This window comes from Budorcas taxicolor, chromosome 20 (assembly GCF_023091745.1).
Source record: "Budorcas taxicolor isolate Tak-1 chromosome 20, Takin1.1, whole genome shotgun sequence".
Classification (NCBI taxonomy): domain Eukaryota; kingdom Metazoa; phylum Chordata; class Mammalia; order Artiodactyla; family Bovidae; genus Budorcas; species Budorcas taxicolor.
The window spans coordinates 16,031,805-16,056,179 of NC_068929.1; the positions used below are offsets into that span (position 1 = coordinate 16,031,805).

Consider the following 24,375-nt stretch of genomic DNA (forward strand, 5'->3'; position numbering starts at 1 on the left):
CGTGCAGCAACAAAGACCCAGCTCAGTTAAAAATAAATAGATGAAAAAAATGTAAAAGGATAGACAATTGTCATTTTTAAAAAAGGAAAAGAGAAACATACATTCTCAGCCCTCATCTCAGACCTCCTGGGTCAGCACTTTGCTTCCACAGGCCCTCCAGGAGATTCGGATGCATGCTCACGTTGAAGAACCACTGCCCTAGTAGCTACTGTTTACAACGCTTCTTAACAAGCATTTCACATACATTTCAGAATACTCTGAACTCCAGCTTAACGTTTCCGTGGATGGCAAAGTTGTGCTTTTAGTTTTGTCCCCAGGGTCTTCCTTCTCTTCTCCTGAATTCTGAGTACCTCGATCCATACTGCTGAAAACCTGCAAGGCAAAGAATCAGTGCTTATTAGTATCTTCTTGAAAGGGATTGTCAGAAGAAAAAAAAAAAGTCCTGGGAGAACAAGCTGAGAGTTTGACTACGGTTTGAATTGGGGCCATGTATTCAGAAGGTACTTTCCAATGCATTTACTTGAGTCCTGAGGTGAGTGGCCAACTGTACAATTTTATTTCCTTTTGGAGTGGGGAGCTATGAATTCATCACATTCTCACCATATCTCACTATGGACTTTGTATCTGCAAACAAAATCCATAGATGCATTGGGGTTTCCAGGCCTAGGATCAATGCATGCATTAGATTACATTTAACCATGAAGTCAATCAGAAAAAGAAAATCACAGAGAAAAAGACTGAATGGCCCCCAGTCAGGTGCAGGAAGTAGAAAAATGAATTGGAATTGAGAGGGAAGAGAAAAATAAATTACCTATTTCAAGACCCGTTGGGGGGAGATGCAGTGTGTACTTGGTGAAGAGTCAGAGTTATGTGTTTGGCTTATAAATCACATATACCAGCAGGCAGCCTCATGTATTGATACTGGGATTTTTGAAGGGGATCATAGCTTAAGCAAACTGAGGTCTCTGCTGTACCACCGGCAAGATGGAAGCATAAACAAAGAGCTGAGAGTCCAACCCAGGAAGCACTCGCTACGTCCAAGCCAGCCAACTGCTGTTCTCATGGGGATGGCCCTTATAGCTCCTATAATCTCCTGGGATTAGGAGGAAGGTAGTGAAAGAACCCCACTCCAGTACTCTTGCCTGGAAAATCCCATGGACAGAGGAGCCTGGTGGGCTGCAGTCCATGGGGTCGCTAAGAGTCAGACCCGACTGAGCGACTCCACTTTCACTTTTCACTTTCATGCATTGGAGAAGGAAATGGCAACCTACTCCAGTGTTCTTGCCTGGAGAATCCCAGGGACGGGGGAGCCTGTTGGGCTGCTGTCTATGGGGTCACACAGAGTCAGACATGACTGAAGCGACTTAGCAGCAGCAGCGAAAGAACAGGAGACAGCAGAGAGGGAGCAGCTTAGGGGATGGCTTTGACAGGCCAGAGAACAGGTACCAGGAGAGCCTGAACTCTGTCATCAGCTTCCTTCCTGGCTCTGCTCTAGACCTGGGCCTCCCCTCCAGGGAAATCCCTGCCTCTCTGTGTCATTCCTGTACCTGGGGAGGGCAGTGTTGGCCAATCTGCAGAGCACTCCGGGTAGTCACTTAGAAAAAGCTACGGAACACTCTCAAATCACTCATTGCTATAGAAAAGCTACACAATAATGCTGTAAAACGCCATGGCAACAGAAAATATAGCTTGAGTGAAAATAGCAAAATGAAGGTAGGGTGCCCTGTAGGTTCATTTCTATCGTCCTAGGGCCCTGCTTATCTCAGGACTATTAGGTGTGTCTTTGGTTTGTTTGTCTTTTAAATCTTCCCACTACCAGTCAAAAAGCACCTTTCTCCAACATTGATTTTGATCTATTTCCAAAATTCTAGCTTGGCTGGCCTACTGCCCCTTTAATATATCTTACAATTTCTATCACTGATTAAGAGACTGCCTCATTTCACAATCAACTGTCTCCAAGTGAATGGGCTTATATCGAGGACGAAGCCTTCTCCTTTATGTTGTATCTGTGGAATCCTAGAAGAGGGCTGTGCACACAATGAGCTCAAATTTCTTCTTATAAAGGCAATGGGAAGACGCCTCCATGGCCCAGCAAGAGCTAGACCAGGGTCAACATGGAGACCCTCTACGTTTATGCCATATTTCACTTACCTTAGAAAACCTATGTGAACATGAGGAAAACTGCCTTATTTCCACATTAAAGTCTTCATCATTCGTGTCATCTTCTTCCTCGGTCTCCATATGATGGTACTTCTCTGACCGAGCTGCAGGGAAAGGTTTGGAAAGCAGTTTCAATTACTCAGAATTTCAGCTTTTAACTTAGTTATTTTAATTATGAGTTTCTCTATCAAGGCAACATTATGTTTCAGAACCCATGGGTTCAGGACTGAAAGGTACCTATCAAAAACAGAGCTGATTTTCCACAAAGAAAAGGCCAAATAATGTTTTATGTCAGATAATGCACGTACTATCAAAATAACTTGTGTCATCTTCAGATTCCAGTTGGGGAATAAATTCTGCCTTCTGTCTCAGCAAACTGTTCCAGTCTAAGCAACGGAAGAATCGATGCTGTTTGACTTCATATGCACCACCTTAGGGTAGGGAGTGGAGGGAAAGAACAGAGGGAAAAGTGTTCAGTTATCCTCCCAACAAAGGTAAGCATCAGTTTTTAAGAACAACAGAAAAAAAAAGAAAAAGTTCTATCAAGAGAGAATTAAAGAAATCAGGGAAATTTTTTTCATGCTACAACCCAAAGCTCCAAAAATTTTCCCATAATTTATCAGCAGGGGATTTGATTTTGCTAACAGCAGTTGCTATGGCACAGTTTTTCTTTGTTAATTTTTCCATGACTTCCTCCATTTTTCAAAAGTTAATGACACGGCCACTTAAAATCCCATTATGCTGAACCTGGGGACGTGGACACACACTGGCCCAAAGCAGACTTGCTGCTTATAACTCCCTAAAATTCTAAGATGGTATAAAACGTGCTCATGGCAGTAACTCCTCTGGTGGTAAGTTTTATTTTCTTGGTGGGGGGTACCTACCACAATCGATTTCTCTTTTTCTCTTTTTTTAAAAGTTATATATATATATATATCTAGGCTACTAGGGCCTTCGTTGTTGCACATAGGCTTTCTCTAGTTGCAGCGAGTGGGGTTACTCTCTAGTTGTGGCCTGTGGCCTCTAGGACATGCAGGTTCAGTCGTTGACCCAGGCATGTGAAATATTCCCAGACCAGGAATCAAACCCATGTCCCCTGCACTGGCAGGCAGATTCTTAACCACTGGAACTCCAAATGAGTCCAAAAATTTTATTTTTAATTGGAGGATTATTGTTTCACAATATTGTGTTGGTTTCTGCCATATATCAAGATGAATCAGCCATAGGTATATGTATGAAGGTAAGATTTTAATAAAGATGATAATATATAATGGTTATCATTCAGTTTTACTGGATTGTCCATTAACGTTGGTAGGAATTAGGTTCTATGGCTTACAGATTCTTAAATAAGAAACTGGCAAACTTGTTTGATAGATTTATAATACGTGTGATGAAAGCAATCACAATTCCTAAGTTTTAGGTTTCTTTTTGCCTAGTGAGCCTGATAGGACAATTCAGTGAATTGAATTAATATTTGTAATTCAGTTTATGATTTTAAAGAGATTTTGAAGGGCAGACCCCATCGAAGTATTATACTGTCCCCCATGTAAAGGGACTTCCCTTGTGGCTCAGCTGGTAAAGAATCCACCTGCAATGTGGGAGACCTGGGTTCGATCTCTGGGTTGGGAAGATCCCCTGGAGAAGGAAAAGGCTACCCACTCTAGTATTCTGGCCTGAAGAATTCCATGGACTGTATAGTATACTTTCTTCCCTGATTGCTCAGTTGGTAAAGAATTCGCCTGCAATGCAGAAGACCCCGGTTCGATTCCTGTGTTGGGAAGATCCTCTGGAGAAGAGATAGGCTATCCACTCCAGTATTCTTGGGCTTCCTTTGTGGTTCAGCTGGTAAAGAATCTGCCTGTAGTGTGGGAGACCTAGATTCGATCCTTGGGTTGGGAAGGTCCCCTGGAGAAGGATAAGGCTACCCACTCCAGTATTCTGGCCTAGATAATTCCATGGACTATATAGTCCACAGGGTTGCAAAGAGCTGGACACAACTGAGCGACTTTCACTTTCCCATGTAAAGAGAAGGTACACATGTTATAAAAATCTCACCATGAGACACACCCCCATCCTACCATCAACATGCACACTGTTGGTGGGGGAGATAAGGAAAATTCAGTCTTGAAACAATTTCAGGAAGAGATACTTCTCGCAAGACTAGTACCAGGATCTAATCCATCTCCCAACCAGGAGATGCCCCTCAACAGGGGTTGCAAATGCCTCTTTAATGCAGTTGTTACCCATGCTTCTCATCCTGTCCTCGGTGGGGTACAAAAGGAATAGGGTGAGAAATGCAAGCTGAATGAAAAGTCTTGGGGCAGGGGAGGTATCTGTAAAGTTCAAAGTCATTGTTCTGTCCTCACTGGGCCTCACTTGAGCACAAGGAGCAGGTTGGCTAGGGCTCCAAACTAGCGAAAGGAAACCAATGTTTTGAAAATGATGGAATGAAGAGAAAAATGCCAAGCGAAAAAAATCACCCCCCAAAAGGGAGAATGGGTTCTTTACAAAGTATGATTAGACTCTTCATCTAGAATTCAGTAGGCTTTTCCTTGTTTACAGCGCAATACTCAAGTCTGATTTTGAGCCCAAGAGCAACAACATCAGCAGCTGGGATTTGAGGGCCAACTCTGACAAGTATCACACTAGAGACAAGAGGCAACTTGCTTCTTTTAATTAAACCATTGAAAGTAATGCCTCGTAGTAGGCATTGTCAGCTCCATTTTTTGGATGGGTAAAGCAAATAAGCAGTAAACCATACTGGGTCAAGATCGTCCGGCGAGGAAGGGTTAGAAGGGCTGAGCTGAGGTCTGTCTAAAGACCACCAGTCCATCCTCAGTGCCGCAGCACCACAGGCCACGCAAGGGGAGGCCTGGCTTAGTTTGGATCCTACCCTGCCCTCTCCCTCGCATCAACTCTCAAATGGATTCACCATGTGGATATCGGGGAAGGGAGCCACACACCCAGCTCCCCAGCATCTCTGCCTAGTCCAATTCCAGTCCTCCATGCATCCTGGTTCTCATCCACCCCAACAAACATCCCCAAACACAGCTGCCAGGGATGTTTTCTTCCAGTGATCTTTGCTTGGAGACGATCAAAGGGCTTAAATATGCATCAATTCAGTTCCCTCACTGTGCCAGTGACACTGAGGTCCAAAGAGTCAGGCCCTACCTTGTGGCCTACCAACCACTGTACAGCTGCCACTCTTGGGGCCTCATCAAATGACAGCTCTGGAACATCCAGGTCACTCAACTTTACCCAGAAAAGTATAGTTCTCTGGACCCAGAGGCTCAAAGGACACTTCCAGATCATATCCAGACGGTTTGCTCCCTGACCTGCACCCTGGGACACATATTGGTGAGAGCCTTCACTTGCTCTCTATAGAGAATGACAAATGGGCCCTCCCCAGGCAGCCCAGCCCACTGCTGACCCAGTGCCCAGGTCTCACCCATTGGCCTCTGTGCCCCACTGAGAAGCAGCTGCTTATCACTGAGCCCTGTTTTTCATGCACTTCTGGAGAGAGGGGGAACAAAAGAATCAAAAGGACATACCAGAGAAAAATTAACCCTGGGCTAACAACCTCAAACCTGGGGCTTCCCAGGTAGCTCAGCTGGTAAAAAAAACCCACCTGCAATGCAGGAGACCCCAGTTCAATTCCTGAGTCGGGAAGTCATCCTTAGAGAAGGGATGGTCTACCTACTTCAGTATTCTTGGGCTTGCCTGGTGGCTCAGACAAAGAGTCTGCCTGCAATGTGGGAGATCTGAGTTTGATCCCTGGGCTGGGAAGATCCCCTGGAAGAGGACATGGCAACCCACTCCAGTATTCTTGCTTGGAAAATCCCCATGGACATAGGAGTCTGGCAGGCTACAGTCCATGGGGTCGCAGAGCTGGAAAAACTGAGCTTATCTAAGCACGCAGCACAACCTCAAACCTAGAGAGTCTGTTGAAAAGCAGAGACATTACTCCACCAATGAAGGTCCATGTAATTTTCCCAGTGGTCACGTACAGTTGTGAAAGCTGGACCATAAAGAAGGCAGAATGCCAAAGAATTGATGCCTCTGAACTGTGGTGCTGGAGAAGACTCCTGGAAGTCCCTTGGACAGCAAGGAGATCAAATCAGTCAATCTTAAGGGAGATCAACCCTGAATATTCACTGGAAGGACTGATGCTGAAACTCCAGTATTTTGGTCATCTGATGCGAAAAGATGATTCACTGGAAATGTCCGTGATGCTGGGAAAGATTGAGGGTAGAAGGAAAAGAGGGCATCAGAGGATGAGATGGCTGGATGGCATCACTGATGCAATGAACATGAACTTGGTCAAACTTGGGAGATGGTGAGGGACAGGGAGGCCTGGCATACTACAGTCCATGGGATCACAAGGAGACAGAGATGACTGGGCGACTGAGCAACAACCTCTTGGAATAATATAGATGGTGGCTTTATGAGCCAAATATAAATCATCAGACACAGGAGCTCATGCAAATGTCACTCTCACCTTAAGAATTCACCAGAAAGGTAAAGGAAGGGAAAGTGACCATTTCTCGAGCTCCTGTTCTGCACCAGATTAATGCAACCACATACCTCCTCCAACGTGCCCACACTCAATCTTACAATAATCCTGTGAGGTGTGTAACATGCTTATTTCCATAGATTAGGAAACTGAGACTCCGGGCAATGAAGAAATGACTTACGACCTCCCAGCTGGCTCATGGGTGGGAATGAGCAGGTCTCAAGTCCAATGAGTCCAGCTGCTCTCAATATTCTACAAGTTCAAAAGTCAAGTTCAAGTACAACAAGGTCCCAAATCGCAAGTTAGGGTTTGGCACTAGTGAGCTTTTCTTTCCTTTCACAGAATTTTCTTAAACATCCATTATGTTCTTCACACTCCTTTTCTCAGCCTCTCTAGTCTCTCGGGCAAATGTGCATTTGCACATTTTCATGGTGCGTTACTTTGCCCTCTTAATATGCATCAAATCCAAACACTGTCATTGGAAGCAGCATGGCAGACTTGCGGGATTCTCAGACTCGCTCTCTGGGCCTTACTGGGACCCATCACATTAGACCTGCCTGTTTGGCAAGCTCTCCTTGACAACGCTGAGACCTTGGGCAGGGTCCTTTAAAGTCTCTTTCAAGCTTCTGCTAGATTTGTTTCTCAATCTGTCAAACCCTGAAAAGACTGAAAGCAGCAGTCAAGGAGAAAATGTGCAAAGATAAGCTGCAGCATATAACGTACAGACGTGGATGTTCTGACCACCAGCTGTAGCCCTGTCTTGCTAAGCAAAGGCCAATCGAGAGCCCACACATTCCTAGGAGAAAGAAATGGGCAGAGTAAATAGGAAAACTCCCCAAAGTGACACGTGAACACTGAAGAGAACTCTTTAGCAGGAGTGCTGACATGATTCCTATACATTGTTAGCTTTACCTTAGAACAATACTTCCCTGGGACAGTTGATTAGACTATACAAACAGATATTTCTATTGTTGCAGGGCAATCTTAAAATGCCTCTGCTTCTCATATTTGACTTAAGTGAGTAAAACCACCTCTCAAATCTCTGTATCACACAGAGCCTTGACTGCTGTTCTTGGACAGCTACGCTAATCTCTTGAACCATAAGGCAAATCCAACTGTAGATCACAGGCAGAGGGAAATAACCAGTTTGCTAGTCACTTCAGACAAAAGGAAATCCAAATAGGGTGACAAGAAAGATAAAGAATTCTGTTCAAAGAGTTCAATCAGCTCAAAGGTGGGAGCACACTCACCATTCCTAAGTCTCATATGCCAAAGAGGAAAGCATGGGATTATATAAGCAAGAAAAATACAAAATGACAACACCAGCAGCAATGTCACATCTGGTCCCAATGGACAGTGTTGATGATCTTTTATCCTCACAGTGATCCTGGGATGTAGACCTTCTATCAGCTCCACTTTGTGGGTGAGGGAGTGAGGCACAGAAAGGGACGCAACCTGCTCGTGATCACACAGTTCAGATTTAAACCCTGGCAAGCTGACAACTGAGTTTATGCCTTTAGCTCCCATTATATCGCCTTTCCTAGGAAGAGGCCCACTTATCCAAGGAAGAGAGCAGAAAGCACACGGCGTTGTAACATAAGGGCTTCCCAGGCGGCACAAGTGGTAAAGAGCCGCCCTGCCAGTGCAGGAGATGGAAGAGGCGCAGTTCGGTCCCTGGGTGGGGAAGGTCCCCTGGAGCAGGGCATGGCAACCCTCTCCAGCCTTCTCGCCTGGAGAACCCCATGGACAGAGGAGCCTGGCAGGTTACAATCCATATGGTCACAAAGTCGGGCACGACGGAAGTGACTTAGCATGCACGCAGGCCCTCTAGCACAAAACTCAACTCAAATTAGTTTTCCTAGTTGAGTTCTGATTTTAAAACTTCTTGGGAATTCCCTGGTGGTACAGTGGTTAGCACACTGGCTTTCACTGCCATTGACCTGGGTTCAATCCCTGGTGGGGGAACTGAGATCCCACAAGCCTTGTAGTGTGGCCAAGAAAAAAAAAAATAAAAACAATGAAAGCTTCTTGGATTCTCTAAGGCAGGGTCTTCCAGGTTTTTCTGCCAAGAGCCAGACAGTAGATGTTTTAGGCCTCGTGGGCCATGGAGTTGGTCATGACTACTCAGCTCAGCCAAGCAGCATGAAGACAGCCATAGATAACGTGCAAGTGAACAGCACTGCTGTGATTCAATAAAACTTTATTTACAAAATAAAGATTGGGTCCACGGATTTTAATGCATCATCAGAAACTCTGGGTAGCACAGCAGTCCATACTTAAGCAAGAAAAGAGCTCTGCAACTGAGGAAGCTCTGAGCAAAAGTGGAACACAATATAAGATATGTATATTTGGTGTTTTTGCAAATGATTTCTGTCTAGAAAAAACTGAGTGAGAGAATGATCTCATCAGCATTTTATCTTTCTAGTAAAATGGGGTAGGACGAAACAGCTCAGAATAAACAACCCAGCAAGTCAACAATTGTCATTGATGAAAATTTTTATCAATACAGTGTGTATGTGTGATGTGTGCTGTATGTGTGTGCATGTGTGTACATTATGTGCATTTAATATTTAGACTCATCTAGGTAAATTCACATACTGGAGTTGGCTAGGACTGTATTGCAATCTCTGTCTATTAAGAATATAAGGAAGAAAAGGAAAAGGAGTTTCGAAAAACCAAAAACTAGTAGTAGAACAGTCAGAAAAAATAATCAGCAAGAAATAAATCTACTACCTCCTTTATCTTGAATGTTAATGTTTTTTAATCCTCTTTCTTGGGCCATGGTGCTGATCACCAAGACAGGATAGTATGGCTCAACCCAAGGCACTCGTTTCTAGTAATTAGTTCAAATACTGATAACCTGTTTCAGAACTTGTAGATAGTAACTGCTGGGTCAAATCCTTCCAGAGGAAAAAAAAAACTCTCCATACTCCTAACCTTCTGTTTCAAATTTTTAAGATTCATGCTTTTCAAGACAGAAGAGTTACATATGCCCTTTGCCCTTGAAGTTTTCTTCCGGAGAAATTTTACTGACTGAAACAAAGTAAGAAAAATTTCTGCTTTCCAAAAAAGAACAACAGCAAAACAACAGCCACCGGCCCTCATAGCATACATACTGCTCTGAATCAGAAAAAAAATTAAATATTGTTATACTGTATTGTAGTCATATTCTGCATCAGTCAACAGATGTTCCCCATGCAAAAAACAAAACAAAAATACAAACCTCTGCGTGCTCCACACTGACATTTCATTAGCAAAATTAAAACGTATGTGCTCTAACCTGTTCCCAGTCTCTCCAGGGGATTCTGCCTGAGGAGCAAGGTAATCAGATCCTGGGCATCAGGGGGTGGAGCCTCATCCTTTTCAGGCCAGTTGATCTCATCTAGAAGGAACAAAAGTAGCTGATAGTCTGTATTGCTCAAATGGTGGTCCACGTCCCAACACTATGGAGAGCATCCAGGAGTCAGAAACGCAGAACTTCAAGTCCCACTCCACCAGCTGAATCGGAATCCACAGCTGATTCCTCCAGTTGATTCCCAGGATCAGTCAAGTCTGAGAAGCACTGTTGCACAAGATATGTATAGTACTGCTTTCAACAAGGCAGCATGAGAACATTTCAAATGAGTATCTCTCATTTACCTTTTTGATTCATTTTTCTTTGGTAGAACTGACACTGCAATTTAGTCCTCTCGATATTAAGAGGCCTCAATACAGTGGAAATTCTAAACTCCTGTGTTTAATGCAATCACCCACCCAGGGATCATGGGGAATCAGATTTTCTCTTCTACTATCATACTTAACTGAGAATCTGGCTACAGCTCTAGAGTTCTTCTGCTTTGAGGAGTGAAAAATAATTTTGTGAAAATAACTATCTCCAGAGACAAAGAAAAGGTTAAAATGTTAAGGCTGAAGAAGAAGAAAAGAACCCAAAGAAATAGTAGTAATGGAAGTATTTAAAATCTGCCATAAATATTAGAATAGGTTCTACCTTCTCAAGGAATTGGCCTGAAGATAGGTGTGCATGCCAGTGTGTATGGAAATGCAATAAAAACATGAGTTATTTTTGTGTGTGCCTGCCTCTAGCTTCCTCTCCTGCAGTTTAAATCTGATTTGGAAAATAAAACATGAATATGCATCTGAGCCGCAAGGCATTGAGAAAACAAAGCCAGCATTTGCTGCTTGTGTTAATTAAACAGTTGATTCCTCTTGCCACTCAGGCTTTGGTATATCAGAAGACAGTCTAGTTATAAATCCATAAAGAGCTCAGATATTGTATAAAAGGGTTATACACTGCAGGCAACTCACAAATCTACTTTGTTCAAGTTTACAAAGATGCCTGGCTTGCAAAGTCAGTGACAGAAAATAATGCTGTGATTAAAAGGCTCCTTATACCAAAAGGAATTATCCCCCTATTTCCACTGTTGGGCCTTCTAAGTACAGTCCAGAAGGGCCCAGAGGTGGGTGAAGATGTGAATGATGACTAACAAACTTAGAGTAAGAGAGGCCTTTCTGATCTCTGCTTCAGGAACATTTATAAAAACAGCAGGTAGGGTAGTAATAGGCCTATTTAATTATCATTTAGTTTTGGCACAAGCCACATAATAATAGTTAGGGTCAGCTTGCAGGTTAAGATCTAAAGGTTATTGAATTCAAATGAAAGATGAACAGCTGTTAAGAAATAACATTACACCATAACAACTACCAATGAAATCATTAACAATCTGTGGATTAAATTTGCTTCCTCCCCATTCTCATTATTTATTATTTGGTAGACATTTGTTTTAGGGTTTATTACATTTTTGCTAATTTCTTCACTGTGCCAATAGCCATTTTCCCCATTTATGCAAATGTTATCCACATTAACCTTTTCTTCCCTGGTGCAACTCTCCTATTATGGAAAGGAACACTGGACAGCAGTGAAATCATCTGCAAATCCCACACCAATTTCTTTTGCAGATAAAGCACGCCATAAAAATCAGTTACATCGCTAGTACTAAATTCCACGTTAACAAAACTTCTTCAGATCAATTTCCAACACAAATGGCTCCGTTGAGATTGTGAAAGTCAGTTTCATCCTATGATGAGTGAGTTCTTTTAACTTGTTGGCTAAACCATTTGATAAAGGTTAACAATTTACTAGTAAAAACAGTAATACTCCCCAGAATTACATTAAAAAGCTGCTTCCCAACGGTAGCCTAGAGATAACTCCTGACAATATTTACCACTGATGACTTGTCCAAATAGCTCTTCTGGAGTGTCCCCAAAGAATGGCACGCATCCAACCAGAAATTCATAGAGAATAATCCCCATGGCCCACCAGTCCACTGGCTTCCCGTAGCCCTGCCTCAGAATCACTTCTGGTGCAATGTATTCAGGTGTGCCACAGACCTAAAAGATGATTGCAATATTAGAATAATTGGAATATTAGACACAAATTAAAATGAGCAAGATGGCTCAAAATCAATTATTTTGCCTAGAGTGCACCTGCTCAACCACATGGACAAATAACTTAAGACCAGCGATTCTCAATCATTATCTATCATACCAAAGGCAATGAATTACTTAAATACCAAAAAAAGGCAAAGCTTAAAATGCTGCTTTAACAGAGGACTGTGTGTAATATCTAATTTCAAATTTGAATAGCTTTACTTACTTTGCAAAAACATTTGTAATCCCTGAAATTTAAAATAATACTGCATTTTTTTTTCATCTGTCACTCTCAGAGAGTTTTAGTATTTATACAACCGAAATATATTCACATCCTGGTTACTTCATAAAAGCCTGATGGTTGAGACATGTTCACCTTAAGTAACTGTACAATGAACAGACTGTGGGCACATGGTAATGAGGCGTGCTTAAAGAGAAATGGTCCATGGCTCGGAGTTTAGCACCCGTGATTGTACGACGTATCATGAGTTTCATGAGGACTCTACTGAGACTCTTGAATTCCTTACAAAAACAGTTTTCCATTTGTCTCTCTCACACTCTCACTTGTGAGCAATTACATCGTTCGTCTTACTAATAGAGCATAATGCTGGGGGAGGAATGTGGAGGGACCTATAGTTCAAAGAGGTCCTGGGAGAAAAATGGGAGCAATTTGCACTTTATTAAATGTAAGGCTTATCAAGACATCTAAAGCCCCAGTGCTAATACGAAGACAGCCTAGGCAAGTTTTGGTTCTGAATCTCATTGGCAATGCTGTACTTTGTATTAGAAATGATAACCCACTCCAGTATTCCTGCCTGGAGAATCCCATGGACAGAGAAGCCTGGTGGGCTACAGTCCATGGGGTCACAAAGAGTCAGACCCGACCACGGGACCAACACTTACTAGAACTGAGCAGCATGCGACCTTACCTGCTTGTCCAGGAACTCTCGGGCATCCTTCTCAATATGACCCTCGTAAAGATTGGTAGTCATGCTCATGAGTCCCACCTTGGATAATCCAAAATCTGTCAGCTTTATGTGCCCCATGGAGGTGACCAACAAACTGTGAAGCAGAAGAACATGTATGACAATGCTCCTTTGAAGCTCATTTTTTTGTTTTTACTCTTCTCCCTTCCACTGACAGTTTTTAAGACTATGTAGTATAGAGGTATCAATCTTATTATAAAATCCAGCCTGCAAAGAGATGAAGTCACACAAAGATGTTAAATATATAAATGTATATCTGGCAGCTGAGTGTAATCCGCAACGGAGGGCTGGAGACTGGGACCTGCTCGTCTTCCCTGGAGCATCTACATACAGCATCACTTACAACTCAGAAAAATTCAAGTATGGAACTCTGACACCTTTGCATTTTCAGAATAAAAAAAATAACTGAGAAAGGGCTACTGATAATGCTATGTTACACATCAGCAACTAAGATGAGCTACCAATCTGTGATTCAAATAAGATAAAGAACTTGGAAGAAAAATGTAGTATTGTTTCAGATTTTAACTTCTGGCTCAAACTTAAGTTTCTACTCACTAAGGACAAGACCTACACCTCATATACATGCAAAGAATGCACATTTGAAAGCTTTATGAATTTAGAGTTTAATTTTTTTTTTCATTTTAAGTGGCTAATTTAAAAAATTAAAAGAGGAGTCTAAAAAATAAAGCTATTGGAAGGATATGTGCTGAAATTCTAATAGTTGTGTTTGGTAATTTTGTGAATGAATTTTTTTTTTTGTACTTTCCAAATCTTCTGGAATGAGCATGAGTTAATTTTATCATAAAGTTTTCAGCACACTGAAGAACTACTTCTAGAGGCATCTCAAATTAGTGGAGGAAGCATGAAGCATTTTAATAAATGGTGTCAAGAAGGGTACCTAGACTTTGGTGGGAAAACAGTGTATCTGTATCTCAAATCAGACAACAAAATGAACTCCACATAGATTAAAAATTAAATAATAAATTATGAATAAAATAGAATAGATTCTATAAGAATATCATCTTGGAGGAGAAAAGAATTATCTAAATATGATTCTAAATGCAGAAACTATCCAGAAAACAACTCATGGCATCCTATGTACCTATTATTTACATAATAAAAAACTTAAAAAAAAATAAATTAACCCTGGCTTTATATTCTTTTATTTGCTTCTTATAAGCTATCATTATAAACATCATAGCCTTTAAAAAAATTATACAAAAATTATAAATTCTGCTAAAAATAACTTTGGAGAACATTATGGGAGAATATTAAAATGTGCAAAGCAGCATTAAAAGAAAACATTTTTTAAAGACAAAAATTTGTATTATGTGAAAAATAGACATATTGCACCAGTGTACATACTTGTCTGGTTTCAAATCCCTATGTACAATTCCATAATTATGTAGATATTCCAAGGCCAGGACCGTCTCAGCAAAGTACATCCTGGCCATATCAACGGGGAGAGGACCCATGTTCTTCATTAAGGTAGCACAGTCACCCCCTATAAAACACAAGAAAAAGACTTAGCAAGTACTATATCAGCTGGGATTAAAGACCACCAGTTTAGATTGCAGAATTTCAAAACAGAATGGCCTCTAACCACAAAGTCCATCATGCTCCTAAGTGGAGACTGTGTTAGGTAATCATGTTTCTACTTCAGATGTACTGTGAAGAAAATACAGACTTCTATTTAAGAAGCACTGCTCAGGAGGGAGCAGATTTGACCTGAAGTGAAACAAAAAGTTGAAGAACTAATGATGTGTTTTAGGAACAGTGTGACAGTTTAAAGTACAATAAAACCCATGGCTGATTTATGTCAATGAATGGCAAAAACCACTACAATATTGTAAAGTAATTAGCCTCCAATTAAAATATATAAATTAATTTAAAAATATATAATAAACCATTTTAAAACATGGATTCTGGAAGCAGGCTGCCTGAGTGCAAATTCCAGCTTTGATTCTTATAGGTGGGGACATCTTAGGCAAACTGGTCTTGGTCCTTTTGTCTGCTATGTCAGGATATGAATAACATCATCCCTTTTATTGTGAGGATTAAAGGAAGCAATCTATGTAAAGAATTCATGATGCTGTCAACACATATTAAACATGTGATAAACATTAATGATTGTTGTTAAAATAACCACAGCAAAAGTTAATAAAGTACTGGTGTGGTGAAAAGAACACTGGGTAGAAGTCATACAAGTCATGTTTTCATCTTGTATCTACCACTAAATATCTAGTGAAACTTGGGTTTCAGTTCATTCATCTGCAAAATGAAAATGCTATTTAATATTTCTTCAAATTGTAAAGTTTTGGGATTCTGTTCAAATAATTACAAGGGCTTAAATCAGATGCTTTGAAAACTGTTTTGGCCCTTGCTTACCTATTCATTTTATAGTTTTGTTTATGTTAATAAGTCATGGCTACTGAAACACTCAAACAATTCATGTAAAATTAATGGAAATAACATTTCTTGGAGCATTTAAAAGACCATGAACTTCCAAAAGAAAAACAAGCTGTTTGAAATTAAACTGTAGTTGATTTATAATGTTGTTAGCTTCAGGTGTACAGCTTCTGATTCTTTCCATTGATAGGTTATTAAAAGATATTGAATACAGTTTCATGTGCTATACACTAAATCCTTGTTATCTATTTTATATATAGTGGTGTGTATCTGTTAACCCCATAGTCCTAATTTATTCCCCCTCCCCCTTTCCCTTTGAAAACCTGAAATTTGTTTTCTATGTCTGTGAGCATATTTTGCTTTTGTAAATAAGTTTATTGGTACTTTTTTTAGAAGTTAGATTTTCTTGAATGTATCTTTCTTCTGACTCACTTTTAATTTCACACTATAGAATGAAAAGGACATATTTTTAATACATTCCTTAAGAGGATCCACTGTAATGAATGATTTTATGATACATGATAAAAATAAGTAGGAAAAATCCCATCACCTATATTCTAACTTTAATGACCAATTGAGAGGAGGTACTCAGGATGAAAGGCTATTTAAAAAGGAAAACAACCTTTTTTTTCAAATAGCACTAATTTTCCCTTTGTTATAATAGAGCTGGCACTTTACAGGCAATTATCAGAAGATAATGACTGGGAATACAGCCATCTCATTGCCCAGCCTCGGTTCCTCTGCGGATACAACCACTGTCAAGCACAAGCACAGAAAACATCAGCCACACAAAGATAGTCACCTTCCACATATTCCATGACCATGCACAAGTGGCGCCTGGTCTCAAAGGAGCAATACATGCTGACAACAAAAGGGTTTTCTGCAAAAGTCAGGATATCCCGCTCCACAAAGGCCTGCTGGATCTGGTTGCGGAGGATGAGGTTCTGCTTATTAATCTTCTTCATGGCAAACCTCTGCCGGGATTCCTTGTGCCGAACGAAATAGACTGCCCTGAAAAGGAGCACAAGGAGTTGGGGTTCAAAGGAAGAGGGGATGTTTCTGGGTACAATAAGCCATGTAGGTGGATGTGATCATCCACTTTTTTTTTTTTTTTTAAGTTCACATGACAGCTGGGATTCAGCCCACATTAGCTATGCTGGCAACTATCAACATTCAATTTCAGGTCAAAGTCCTTTGGCTAGATTGATTTTTTTTTTTTTATCGTTTCAATAAAGGTTACAGGTCACACATAAGACATCAAATTCATTTCACTGCTGAAGGATATGGACAGTCTCCAGAGTGAGCTATTTTTCAATAGCTAGCTGACGTTTTCAGTTTTTTCATAAATAGAACAAAATCCAATATATAAGTTAGAACAGGAAAACAACGAAAAAAGGACATCCATATTCTGAGCTAAAGCCTCTCTAGCATTCGATGTCTATTAGGCATTTTTTCACAACTGACTAAAGCCGTAATTTTCTATATGATGCACATGAGATCTACAAAAAGAGGCCATAGATTACAGCTTCTTAATGTAGCGGACTTCCAACTTGAGAGTAATTTACTTCACGTTAGCTTTCATACTGGAGAAGGCGATGGCAACCCACTCCAGTGTTCTTGTCTGGAGAGTCCTAGGGACGGGCGGGCCTGGTGGGCTGCTGTCTATGGGGTCGCACAGAGTCGGACACGACTGAAGCGACTTAGCAGCAGCAGCAGCAGCAGCTTTCATAGGGCTTCTCAGGTGGCGCTAATGGTAAAGAACCCGCCTGCCAATGCAGGGGACAGAAGAGATGCCGGTTCAGTCTCTGGGCTGGGAAGATCCCTTGGAGAACGGCATGGCAACCCACTCCAGTATTCTTGCCTGGAGAATCCCGTGGACAGAGGAGCCTGGCAGGCTATAGTCCTTAGGGTTGCAAAGAATTGGACATGACTGAAGTGACTTAGCACACACACATAAATTTCTAGAAAAATATGAAGCGTGTCATAGGGGGCCACCCGCCCTGCTACAAAGAGAAGCATATTTCTTCACTACAGACCTCAGCATGAGTTACCCCTGTGCCTGTTTCAACAGGAAATGCATTTCTCAACTGAAAAGGGGTCCAGAGTATATGGCATTTCTGGTGCATCTGACCCACAGGTGAAGTGCCCAGCAACTTTACCCTAAAATGAGCAGGTTGCATTGAATTTCTGCCAGATGCCTCACCCAAATACTCGACAGAACCAGTTCGGTCTGAGAAAAGACAATGGACTCCTTGGAGCTTCAAATGATGTACAGAAAACAAGTAATCAGGAGGAAGATCTTTCAAACCCCAGCTGGAAATAATGAGCAACAAGGAAAATGTCTTGGACAGGCTCCTTTTCTCCTAAGTTACTCCTCACTTGTCTCATTATTGAGGGAGAACAGGTCTGAACTCAGGTGAGGCAATGTGCAAATACTTAATAATTTACCTAAGGAGCCATCATCATTAGAATTGTGTAATAGGTTATATGAGGCTGTCCTGAAACAAACGCAATGATAAACTAAGGAATAATTTACCTAAGAAGCTATCAGTCACAGTCAACTCTACCCAGTAGGATGCTTCCTAAACAAAGGGTTATCTGAGATTTCACTGTCCCTGAAAAAATGAACACAAAGGGGACTAGGACACCCTATAAGCCTGCTGAACCAAAATGTCAGAGTGATCCACTGATGTAAATCTTAAGTATATTCAATCTCAATTTAATCAACATTCACATCTTCCTCTTCAGTGCTCAACTAGGAATTCATCTTTCTATCAAATGTGTACATCTTTGTCTTCTCATTATATCCATATTTTCCCTTGACTCACAAAATCACACAAGCTGTCTGAACCACACTCCACACAGCCAACTGGAGGAATAAGCTGGGGTTCCTATTTCCACTGTACAATAAATTGGCATAGGGGCTCGCCAGCTGGGTGCTCCCTACTTTCCATGTGGGCTTGGTGTCCTCTTCAGGATGCCCAGACACTTGGGCTTCCACCAGCTGGGTTTATTTCTACACCTGTTCTCCTCACTAGGCTTGATACCATAACTGACTAATTTAAACAAATATTTAAACTGATGGAAAGTGAGTGTGAAAAAAGAAAACATCCTTGTGTATAAGAAAACTGAATGGAATACTTGGGAAAGTACTGATAAATGTGAGTAACTAATTAAATTCCCATCAATTCAGTAAAGTGAAAAGATTCTAAATGTTAAGAAAATGATACAAATCTAGACACAGATTGATTTCAGTTTTTGCTTCACCTATAAAGAAGCTAAAGATGGGAAACAAACAACATAAAACAGTCAGCGCTATGTATCCCTGTATTCTGTATATCCTTAGACTCAACCAACTGAGGACTGAACACATTAAAAAAAATTCCAGGAACTCGATAAAGCAAAACTTGAATTTGCTACACTGACAACTATTTACAAAGCATTCACATTGTATTGGGCTTCCCTGGTGGCTCAGCTGGTGAAGAATCTGCCTGCAATGTGGGAGACTTGGGTTCGATCCCTGGGTTGGGAAGATCCCCTGGAGAAGGGGATGACAACCCATCCACTCCAGTATTCTGGCCTGGAGAATTCCATAGACTGTTCCATAGGGTTGCAAAGAGACACAACTGAGCGACCTTCACTACACTGTATTAGGTATTATAAGCAGTCTACAGGCGATTTAAACTATATGAGAGGATGCCATTTTATTTAAGAGACTTGAGCATCTGTGGATTTTAGTATCCAAGGGAGGTAATACCAAAGAATGACTATGTAACTAAGGTTTATATTAGCTGTCTTATAAAGGTCTTACAAAGACTGGTCAATTTACATATATTTAAGTTAAAATGTTTAAAGTACATATCATTTTTTGGCGATTTCCTACTTTGACTAACTTTTTCATTAACCAACTTAACTCATTCTTTCTGAATCAAACACTTTGACCAATTCCCCCCTTTTTCCGATTACTAATTGGATAGAGTAGAACAAAAGATTCAAAAACACTTGAGCTTCTCCTAATCAGAAGCTGATAGTAGAACAGACATACTCAAAGGGAGCACAGACAAGAACTTGGCCTCGGCTTAGATATGAGACAAGCACTGGCAGATGTTGTCATGAAGAGGGATTTCTGCGATACAAAATCTGCTTCTTAAAATAAGTCTCAGAACTGAAAATGTTAAAAAGAAAAAGCCAGTATCTTTATATAAGCACTTGCCCATTCTTGAGAGTCAATTGGAGTATAGCTCAGTTACTGTCTCTTCTTTCAGTGTTTAATATTAAGTAGGTTTAGTGCTAGGATCTCCAGACCTATGACATTGAGAATTTTACTTTTAGACTATCAGTAGGTTGCCATTTTTTTCCCTTGTTATATCTTTCTTTTCTTTTTTGGCCATGCCACAAGGCATGTGGGATCTTAGTTCCCTGACCAGGGATTGAACTCATACCCTCTGCTATGGAAGCACAGAACTCTAATCACTGGACTGCCAGGGAATCCCCTAGGTCACCATTTTGATTTTCAACCAAGCACCACCATTTCTTACATAAATAACTGCAAAAAAATTCAGTATGTGTGAAGACAACAGGAAGTGGAGGAAAAAAGAATAGGATTGCACGTGACTTTATAAAAGAACAAAAGAGAAAGAAGCCTCAGGCTCAATTTGACCAGCACTTACACTAGGTACAGTGTTAATAAAGGCCTTCAATCTTTGTCCTCAGATTTTCAGTTCGTAAAATTTGATTTGACTTTCTGCTTCCCCTTGCTATTTTATTTAAAACAATCAGGTAATCCTCAGGAATTAATTGAAATTAATTTCAGTTGAAATTAATCCTATAGGTAGCCTGAGATACCATTTCCTCAGGACAAACATATCTCGTTCAAGTTGCAAAAGTCAACTTAGACTTAATTAGAATCCCCTGCAGCTGGGCTTGTTTTGTTTATGTTCTTACATTTCAGTACTGCTTTGGGAATATTCTTTCTAATGCTGAAATTCGTTTTTTTAGTAGTAAGTGTACTCTCACATACTCCTTTCCTCCCTTCCTGTAAGTCAGTGTTCAAAATCTACTCAAGTCAGCAGAGAGAGAGAGGAGAGAGAGAGAGAGAGGGAGGGAGGGAGGGAGGGAGAGGCTGAAAAAGAGAGAGAACTAGAGACAAACAGCAGTGGGACAGACAGACATCTAACACTGCGAGGCAGAGTTGCAAACCGCCCAAATCTAGTTATAAAACTAGGCTGAACTGATTTGGCTCCCATTTCTCTGCTTTCTGTCCCCAAGGGTTGCTTTCTTTGAAAAGGCCTCTGTGTCTCTTTTCCTATACTGACCCCTCTGTGAAACAGGAAGCCTCAAGGATGGGAGGTGATGCGTCGGGAGGGGCAACCCGCTGAGCCAAGCATCACTCCACTCAAGCAGAACTGAGGTGGGGGCGGGGAGGAGCAGAATGGGAAGCAGGCAGGATCTAGAGCAGAATGAATCAGTCCTATGGGGAGTGTGAATGTCTCATGCATATACAATTACTCATGAATCTGAGAGCCTGATACACGAATCCCCGTGGGCAGAGCCTCACGTGGGAAGGAGAGCGCATGTGTTGTCCAGACGCTGAGAGGAAAAGCTATCAAGAGGGGGCATCTGTCAGCTTGCACACCTGGTCTCGCAGGTAAATGACACTGCCTTTCGAGGGTGAAAAAAAGACAGGGCAGCAAGGCAAGAAAGGAATGTGACGTGGAGAAGAGCTGTGCCTCTCAGATCCAGTATACTTATTTTATTTTTCAGTTTACTTACTTTAAAAAATTTTAGATTAGTTTTATTCTTTCACTTAGAAAACACTCAAAATTGTTATCTAAAAATCTACGTGGAGGGAATTTCCCGGCCGTCCAGTGATTAAGACTTTATGCTCTTACTGCCAAGGGCCCGGGTTTGATTCCTGGTCAAGGAACTAGGCTCTCACAAGCCTCGTGGCCAAAAATATTTAAAAATAAATAAATAAAGACAAAATCTTGGTGGATGTACTCAATGGAAGAAGGATTTCTATACCCCAATTGAGATGACTAAAAGTTATAAACAAAATATAAAGGAGACAAGAACTCTGCTTGCAGTCAGTATATGTGTGACCAGGCCTGGAAGCCTCTTTCCCCACATCAACACCTCAAAGGGTCTTGTGAGAAGAGGACATATATAAAGAGACTAGTCCAATGCCTGGCACACAGTAGGTGTTCACTTCCTACGAAGTGCTAAGTTTGGCTTGAAGGAAGTTTCAGCTTCCAGGGAGGGATCTGAAACCTGCTAACAGAGAAGGAAATTCAGTGCTTATCAAATTGGTAAAATGCTTCAGGCCATGTGAAAGTGAAAGCGTTAGTCGCTCAGTCTTGCCTGATTCTTTCCGACCCCACGGATCGTACCCCGCCAGGCTCCTCTGTCCATCGGATTCTCCAGGCAGGAATACTGCAATGGGTAGCCATTCTCTTCTCCAGGGGATCTTCCTGACCTAGGGACCGAACCCGGGTCTCCTGTATTGCAGGCAGATTCTTTACCATCTGAGCCAACAGGGAAGCCCCTTCCTGCCATGAACTGTCACTAAGTAGGGATGTTGAGAAAATCCTGACCTGTTACAGCTCTCTCTAAGGAAAGGGTTAGTTTCCAGCATAACCAGTTTTTGAAAGTCAAAGAACAGGTCACTGATGTGAGCAGGGGATTCGGCTACAGGGATGCCCAAGAGAGCCTTGAACAGCTTCAATTCATGGCCCACAAGGGATCCATCTGTTCAGCCAGTTCACAGAAGCCCACCATAGCATCCTGATCAGGTGGGCCAATGGGTGTGGCTCGATTCAAACTTTAAGTTCAAAATAATTAAATCTTAGAGGAAATCTGTCGGAAACATAGTGAGAGATTAACTTGGAGAAAAGTAAAAGAGAAAAAAAAGTTTGGCTGATCAGCAGAGGCTCCCGCAGGCAGCTTGTAAGCCCATTAATGACTTGGCCTGCGTCCTGGGTGTTTACGGATTCACAGCTTGTTTAACTTCTTGTATATTCCCAACCATTCCCCAAAGTGTGATATACCTCATTTACTATACAGTGGTTTAATTGCACTACAAATGAGTTTACTCAACCAATTAGAATTCCATATATAGCTAAGATATTTGCTCAAATTTTATAAAAGTGCTTCACCGACAATCCTATGCCAGAATTTCACTTCCAATAAAATCAAGCAGTGCTCATACCCACAGATCCCTTAAATCAAAGTTCAGTCTTCTTTCTAATCAAAGAAGAAATCCTCAGAGGATCCCCAGAATGAAAATGGACTAAAAGCCAACAATATATAAACAAAAGCCACAAACAACCACATGCTAAAAATGATCTTCTTAGGCAGAAGAGTTTCAGTGAGGTCCTTGAAAAAAATAAAACAGTGCAAAAAAAAAAAATAAACAAACATCAGAAAGCATTTATAAGCCATATCAGGAAGTATGCCATTTGACATAATCCTGGAAACAAATCAGTGGAGCATAGAAAGAACTCACAAATCTTTAAGTTCTTCACTAAGTTAATGGTGTGGAAAATATTAGAGGTGAAAAAAACTGTAAGAAGAAACATCCCTTGTGGCATAACAAAAATCGTTTCTATCTCATCTGCTCGTGTATGTGATAAATGGCAATAAATGTCTATGGGATGGTTTATTGCCCTCCACCTACAGATGGAATTGAGATTAATACTTAATTAAACTAGAGTTCTGGGCTGTCTAAAGTGGATCAGGACACAGTTTGTGTATGAATTCTCCTTCCAAATTATTAGTAACTCAAGAAGGATCTTGTCAGTATTGGCCTTAAGCCATGAGAAAGAAACTCTGTGTCTATAAAACTGAGTCAAGGAAGGGGAACCACTAATATGATCAGACTATAGCATACAGGCCAATTGAAAAAAATTCTGGTGTAACAGAAAGACACAGAATTGTATTACTTTATATTTTCAATCAGCCTTCTTATTTAAGTTCTTCTCTTCCAATGCTGACTGCTGGTCAGGCAGGAGATATTGGCTAATTCTCAAGAAGAAATGCTATAAATGAATTTATATATATTCAAATAGATATATATATACATAAATATACAGCCAGATCTATATATCTACACAGAAACAGGCATATGCAAAAATGTTCCCTTACTTTAGAAATTTTTGCTTTCTAAAGTCTTTCTCTCCAACTCTCTACAATAATTCCCACCCATGTCACTGGAAATATTTTCTGATGAGGTATCCAATGAAAAATGATTTGGGCTTCACCTTATACCCATCAATGAAGGAGCAGTGATCTGAAAACTAAAGTCCCCAACAATATCTATTTGGCATAAGGTCAATGTGAAGAATATATTTCTTAGGTGTGTTAAAACACAATAGTTTTCTTGAATTACTCACCCATAGGCTCCGTTGCTGATCAATTTAATCGTTTCAAAATCACTTTCCCGAGGTTTCCTTCGAAGTTTCAGGGAAGCATTAGAGCTCTTGGAGACAAAATATAGATGTTAAAAAAAACAGCGCAAAATTTAAGAAAATGATTTTAGCAGCAAAATAACTAATATCTGAATTAGATGCTCTCTTGTTTAATATGTTAAAGTTTAGTATTACAGCCAAAGGAACCTGGGGGACAACTTTAAAGATCAGTCTTCCAGAGCAGCGCTGATGAACTGTTCCTCAGGACAGTGGTTCAGTGTCACCGAAGTGAACCTCATTTCCGGGAGACAGAGGCACCAAGGTTTTGAAAATTTCTGATTTTAATTTACCTCTGTAAAGTATTCAGGTGAACCTCATCCTAGTCTGTTAAAGTCTTTAAAGTCATCTTAAAGTTTTAAGATGTTAAGTCCAATATGCCAAAGCTTAATTCTGCTTTTAGTCAATCAGAATAGAA

General features: G+C 40.8%; 1 protein-coding gene across 2 annotated transcripts in view; it reads right to left on the minus strand.

Moving 5' to 3' along the window:
- MAST4 (microtubule associated serine/threonine kinase family member 4) overlaps positions 1-24,375 on the minus strand; it is a 614,194-nt gene that overhangs the window by 27,366 nt on the left and 562,453 nt on the right. For both annotated transcript variants that reach the window (XM_052659092.1, XM_052659093.1), the window contains 9 exons: positions 23,886-23,971; positions 16,298-16,506; positions 14,452-14,590; positions 13,030-13,162; positions 11,896-12,061; positions 9,954-10,055; positions 2,469-2,591; positions 2,152-2,264; positions 245-372 (listed from right to left, as the gene is read on the minus strand). In XM_052659092.1, coding sequence (XP_052515052.1) covers positions 245-372; positions 2,152-2,264; positions 2,469-2,591; positions 9,954-10,055; positions 11,896-12,061; positions 13,030-13,162; positions 14,452-14,590; positions 16,298-16,506; positions 23,886-23,971 — 1,199 coding nt within the window. The remainder of the gene's footprint in view (positions 1-244; positions 373-2,151; positions 2,265-2,468; positions 2,592-9,953; positions 10,056-11,895; positions 12,062-13,029; positions 13,163-14,451; positions 14,591-16,297; positions 16,507-23,885; positions 23,972-24,375) is intronic.